General features: G+C 55.7%; 2 protein-coding genes across 2 annotated transcripts in view; one reads left to right on the forward strand and one right to left on the reverse strand.

Annotated features, from left to right (window-relative positions):
- MONBRDRAFT_37647 (uncharacterized protein) overlaps positions 1-765 on the reverse strand; it is a gene marked incomplete at its 5' end in the record, with an annotated part of 8,817 nt that extends 8,052 nt beyond the window's left edge. Inside the window, one exon of the mRNA XM_001747132.1 lies at positions 664-765. Within this exon, the coding sequence (XP_001747184.1) occupies positions 664-765 (102 nt within the window). The remainder of the gene's footprint in view (positions 1-663) is intronic.
- A 1,412-nt stretch (positions 766-2,177) lies between these two features.
- MONBRDRAFT_9403 (uncharacterized protein) lies at positions 2,178-2,830 on the forward strand (the record flags this gene model as incomplete). Its single annotated transcript, XM_001747009.1, has 2 exons — positions 2,178-2,425; positions 2,644-2,830. 2 exons carry the CDS (start codon positions 2,178-2,180, stop codon positions 2,828-2,830), a joined length of 435 nt encoding a protein of 144 aa, XP_001747061.1.
- Positions 2,831-6,299: the final 3,469 nt, after the last annotated feature.

Below are 6,299 nucleotides of genomic sequence, written 5' to 3' on the forward strand. Positions count from 1 at the left end.
GGGTGGGCAAGAAGGGGAAGAGAGTGAACGCCAAGATTTGACGCCCGAATTTTTGTAGATGATATGCGGCCGGAAGCTCGGGTCATGGGCGGTCAAGCAGTGACCCCGGTTATGGATGCGTGCGTTGAGCACATCAATTGGCTTTCAAAATCTTCTCCGTTTTGTTGCTTTCTTCTTTGGTCCCTTTGCCTGCGTGCGGGACAACCTCACGTCGCCGTACTTCTTGCTTAGGCTGGCCGCACGCCCTGGCTCTCTGCTCTTTGATCGCGCATATGTGCAACAAGCCATCTGCTGTCCCTCTGTATGTCCGGTCGCTGGATGAGATTGCACTTGCTCTTTGCCGTCTACGCCAAGCCTCACAATTTGCCCTGATTCCTAGCGCTCCTCCTTCCTGACGAGCAGGCGCCCAGATACAACCAAAGTTTGGGACCTCAAGACCTACTGGCGTCAATCAGGGGGCAACTTTACCACGCTTCCGGAATACTTCAAGCAGCAAGGCTACTGGACAGTGGGAATGGGCAAAGGTGTGGTTAGAGTCGTCCTGGCCAAATTACTTTTTCCCGGCCTGGATGGACGCTGCTTGTCCTCAAGTATATCTGTCATTGCCTAGTCTTTCATCCTGGGTTTGCAGACGACCAGCCATATTCTTGGTCCGAGCCTTACTTTCACGCCAATGACCACGGCTTGGGAGAAAACCTCACGGAATGCTACGCGGCCCTTAATGTCACCGACGACGACGTGACGGACGGCATGCTGGCGCGCCATGCCGGTACTCGGACAGACGCTTTCGTTTGCTCCACGGTGTTCAACTTGCCCTCTGCCTGTGTCTTGCAGAACCGATTAACCTCTCATTGTTTGTTGACGTGACTCGCTGTGACTTGATCTTGGCAGAGGATGTACTCAGCCAAGCCGCAAAGCAGGACAGACCGTTTTTTATTGCCGTAGGCCTCGTAAGTGCCGTGGTCATACGCCCTCATCAACAAGCACCAGTCAGACGTACGCACGTTCCGCTCAGCCTACATCCGACCTGCTTGCAATCGCACCCAGCATCGACCCCATCTACCCTGGAACGTTCCCGCAAACTGGTTTGAGCTATATCCGAACATCACCCTTGCGGATCACAATCAGCCCCCAATCAACTATGGTGATGCCATGCCGTGGTCTTGGGATCCGCAATCGGGGCCTCGACACTGTGGCTACATGCAGTCCCAGTCCAGGCAAGCCTTTTTTTTTTTGGCGTCGCTTCCGAGACTTTTTGAGTGTACATGTCGTCATTTGACAGCTTCATCTTTTCACTCGATGCAATTACCTTTCGGGTTTCCCCATTCGGACGCGCTGTTCTACAGCCTTCCTGATCCGGGCCTGGGCGAGTATGCCCTTGTTCCCGATGAGCTGGCTTTGGCCTTTCGACGAGGTTGAAGTTGCGCCTTGATTGTCTGCAGATCTTTACTCTTGGTGAACTCGGCTGTTCACACGCTGTTCAACTGTCTGCTTTATCATAGCCTACTTTGCCGCAGTCTCTGCAACTGATCACAACTTTGGTTAGTGTTGGCGACCTTGGGCAAGCCGCTCTATAGACTGGGCTCACGTGCAATCCAATGTTGGGCGACATCCGCTTTCAGGGCGAGTTTTCGCAGCCCTCGACAAATATGGGCACCGGAATAACACGGTCATTGTCCTTCTTGGAGATCACGGCGTACGTGTGTGTTCGTGCGTCGTCTCCAAATCCCGTCTTTGCGATTGAATGTACACCCGACGCTGGTGCGGTTTTTTTTTTTTTTTTTTTTTTTTTTTTTTTTTTTTTTTTTTTGTTGGTGCCGGTGTGTTACAGTGGCAGCTTGGCGATTTGGGCGAGTTTGGGAAGAAGACCAACTTTGAACGGGCCACACGCGCCCCCCTACTCTTCAACGTCCCCCCTACCTTTCAGCATGGTCGGTCCGCGCACCCTTGGCTCGCCAACTCTCAGTTAAACAACAACTCAAGTGTCGATGCGGTTCTCCACGTTTGTTTGGTTGCCAGCTTTCCCATCGCTCTTTACAAGCCCAACCACGGCTGTCCGTTCCACCTCGGCTCTGGTGAGTCAGCACCTTTGCGCCGCTGGAGTGCCGCATCTCGGCAGGCTGTAACGCCGGTGATTGATGTCCTGCGAGCCCCAATAGGTGGAGTTTGTCGATATCATGCCGACGCTCGTCGAGTTGTGTGGACTCGCCCCGATTCCTGCGTGTCAGGCCTCCTCTTATCACCAAAGCATCTGCACCGAGGGCCAGTCACTTGTACCACTACTGCGCAACCCAGAGGACACGGCCAATCGAACCGCGGCCTATAGTCAATATGCGTTTTGTATGCATGACGATATGATATGGCACGACGCTTGTGATGCCGAGGTGGAGCCACAGGTCATGGGCTACGCGATCCGCACACACCGGTACGTGTGAGCCTCTGCCCGCAGCGAGGGATTGGAAGGTCGCTTTAACGGAGACTGCGCTTGCACCCATGCACAGGTGGCGTTTTGTTGAATGGATCCGTTTCAACCACACGGCCTTTCCGCCCATCCGACACTGGGATCAGGTTGCGTCCAATTCGCCGCCGTTCGCCCAGCCTCGATTGCGTGCACAGCCTCTTGCATGTATACCTCACGACCAGAATTGCACTCTGGGCAAAACATGACTTGCTGCAGGTACTGGGGCAAGAGCTGTACGATCACACCGAGGCAGACAGCGTGGAAAACGAGGCGGAATCGGTTAACCTGGTCCACCAGTACCCTGCCGTCGTGGCCAGCTTGCATGCTCAACTGGTTCACTTTTTCGATGGCAATGATGCCATTTCCTAACGGTCAATCGAACCGTTTTGTCGCTGTTTAAAAGGTTGTTGCAGATTTGAACGGGACGTAAAAGAAAGTTTATGTCGCTACATATTGACCTTGAGGTTCATAAAATTGTAACGGCCATAACGTTCATGTTTTTTTATTTTTTTTCTCTGATCGCGCATTCCCGTTCCAACCGATCCGACCCGAGGGTCGAGCGGCCTGCACCGAGGGCTTTCTTGCTCTGTGTGCGGTTTGCAGGCACCTTGTTCTGGCTTGAGCTGTGTGCACCACACTCTCGTGATCGGGACCGGGACTAGAAGTGATTTTTAACCACTATCGCGCGCTCGGCGGCGCCACCGCCGCTCCGCTCAACATGCTTCACATTTATTTATGCCACGGCGAGTGTGGCGGTACGTTTGAGCCGTGTTCCTTCACGCTCTCTTGCCCGCAAGTCGCACGCACTCAATGACAATGGTTAGGCAAATGCTAAAACCATTCGTTTTGAGCCCCTCATCACAATTGACCTCTCTTTACGCACAGAGGGGCCTCCAGCATCGGGCTGTCAATGTCAAGGCTATCTCGATTCCAGCCCATGCTGCTCCTGCTCCTGCTCCTGCTCCTGCTCCTGCTTCTGCCCAGAAGAAGGAACATGTCGGTCCAACGGCAGCCATTTGTAGGTTCAGCCACTCCCATCGTGGCCCAGCATTCTAAAAACACGCTTCTCACTCCTCGGCTGCGTGAATCGAATCCCCGTGCCCCAGGATGGAGCGTTCATTTGACTCGGGATATCATGCTGCTGAGGAGCCCGAAACCTATCCTGCATCTCCAATCTATGAGTCAGCCGCATGGAACACGCCAGCCACAAAACCACATACTACAGGCCATCACCGCCCTCATAAATCGCAGCAGCAGCGGCGCCACATCCTTCAGCCCACTCAACAAAGTGAGCTCAGGCCTTCCCCTCAATTGTTGCCTGCCACTTGTGAGGCAGATGACGATTGGGCTGCAGTTGCAGCCACACTAGCTGTGCCATCATATGCGCATGCTCCAAACAAAGGCTACGATCCGGCCGCCTATACGGGCCACGATGAGTTGGTTTGGCCTCAGCGCGCCCGAATGCCATTCCCTTCTAGCCCCGTCGCCCTGGCCGGTAAGCACGCTGAAGCCTGGAGGAACAGCACAACAATGGTGGTGGTGCGCGATTGATGCTACTCACGTGATTGTGATGACGATTGAAACTACATCCATATAACCCCGCGTGACCCCTGCTCTGTTCATAGCAGAAGCTGAGAGCTTGCCGCGTCCGCCCTCAACATTCATGGCTCGATATGGAGGATCACAGATCTCAGATGCCTTGCCCCCTGCCGATAATCCCGGGCCTGGATCGTACACCCCCTTGTCTCGAGACAGGTCCGTGTAAAAGACGAAAGCTCAAGGGGAAGCTTCTTTTGTCACCTGCAGTCCTATGTCGTATCACTCAGCCCCGAGCAATCCTCGTCTTCTCATGTTGCCTTTTTTTTTTTTTTCGACTTTCTTGTTCAGTGAGGGGCCAGCCTTCTCCCATCAGTTCCGCCATGAGGCTCCTCGTAAAGATCACACACCTGCTCCAGGGGCATATCAAACTGGTGTACGGCAACGTTCATCGGGTCCTGCCTTTACATTGCGAGGACGGCCTACACCAAGGTTTGTGGCTCTGCCTTAACCAATCCCAAGCTAGACCAATTTGCTTGGCCAGACTACAGCTCTTGTTGAGTTTTGGTGGCTTGCTTCTCACTGCTCTTGTTGGCCAACACAGGGTTAAGGACAATCATCCCGGCCCCAATGCATACGGTGGCGGCGACAATGCTTCAAGTCATCGTCGTCGAGCCCCCGCGGCCTCATTGGTCGGCAGGCCCCGCCTCAAGCGCAAGGAGAAAGGTCAGCCCCACTCTTGACATTGTCACCGTCCGAAAGTCTTCGCCTTTTGCCTTTTGTTTTGCAGCGCGTGTTTAACCCGGTGTGGGATCAATGGGCTTTGCAGCGCCTGGTCCAGCAGATCACGCCACGTCATCCGCGGTGGACAGCCGCTTCAAGACACCTGCTACGGCAACCCTATGTATGTCACATGCCATGGTGCTATTTTCGACTTTTCAAGATTTGGGCCAAGCCTTGTACACGGAACTCACTGGATAACGTTCAATGCACAGATTCGCGCCGCGAAGAGAAGCCCAAGAATTTTGGCCCCGGAGTCGGTACGACTTGATCGTGAAATCTGACCGTCACGATTCCAAGCTTTCTTGAATTGGCCCATGCGGAGTCATCTCCAACCTTGTTTTACGCCCACCTCAATGCCCACCCCAATTTGCTAAACATCATAGGAAAATATCATCCCTATGCCGAGCCGCCGACGGCTGACGTGGCACCCGGCGCGCGTCTAGTTGGGCGGTTTGTCTCGTCACCACACATATGCTGCAACGATGCGAGTGACTCGTTTCTCATCAGCTTTTTACTCTGGTCGTATGATGCGCGCTGCACGTAGGCCCAAAGCCCCGAAGGCGGCTGATGTGCCTGGACCAAACGCATATTCAGTGGCTGAGCCACCTTCAAATCGGGGTGTTTGTTTGGTGGGTCGCCCGAAAAGCCCACGAAAGGCGGAAACGCCGGGCCCGAATGCCTATGCACCAGGCCAGATTCAAACCGAGATGGAAGATGCTCCACGTCGCGGGGCTCTCATCACGGCACGGCCCAAGACGCCACGACCCCGCGATACACCGGCTCCAAATGCTTATGCTCAGCCAGAGCAGCCCCGTGGTCCTGCCGCTCAGCTGACGGGTCGCCCCAGTGAGCCGCGGGAGGAAGATCGACCAGGCCCAGCTTCTTACACAGCCGAGCCGCCGCGCGAATCGACAGCAGGCGCGCGGCTTGTTGGTCGTCCACAGGAGCGGTCAGCAATGGTTGCACCTGGCCCGTCCGACTATACAGCCTTGCCTCCCGGGCCACGGGTTCCCGTGGCTCGTCTCACCGGCAAGCCTCGCGAGCGACGCTTGGAAGAGCGTCCGGGCCCCGCCGACTACCAAACCGAGGTTGAACGATCGGCAGCAGGAGGAGCTACCATTACTGCGCGCCCTCGTGACCCCAAGGCAGATCAACGACCCGGTCCAGCAGATTACGCGCGTGTCGAAGAGACTGGTCCACGAGGCCCAGCCGCGCGTCTTGTGGGGCGGCCTGCTTCACCGACGGATTCAGCGCCACGGCCGGGTCCTGCTGATTATGCAACTTTTGAACACGACGCCGGCCCGCGAGCACCCGCAGCTCGACTAACGGGTCGAGCGGCCTCGCCCAAGCCAAGTCACGGGCCTGGGCCCGCCGATTACGATACCATACGAGACACTGCAAACAGCATGACCGGTGCGCGCTTGACTGGTCGGCCCAGCTCGCCCAAGCGTGTCGAGGCGCCGGGGCCGAATTCATATGCTGTGAGTATGCACGCAACGGGCCAGCGAGCCCCTGCCGC

Source organism: Monosiga brevicollis, genomic scaffold (assembly GCF_000002865.3).
Source record: "Monosiga brevicollis MX1 MONBRscaffold_15 genomic scaffold, whole genome shotgun sequence".
Classification (NCBI taxonomy): Eukaryota; class Choanoflagellata; order Craspedida; family Salpingoecidae; genus Monosiga; species Monosiga brevicollis.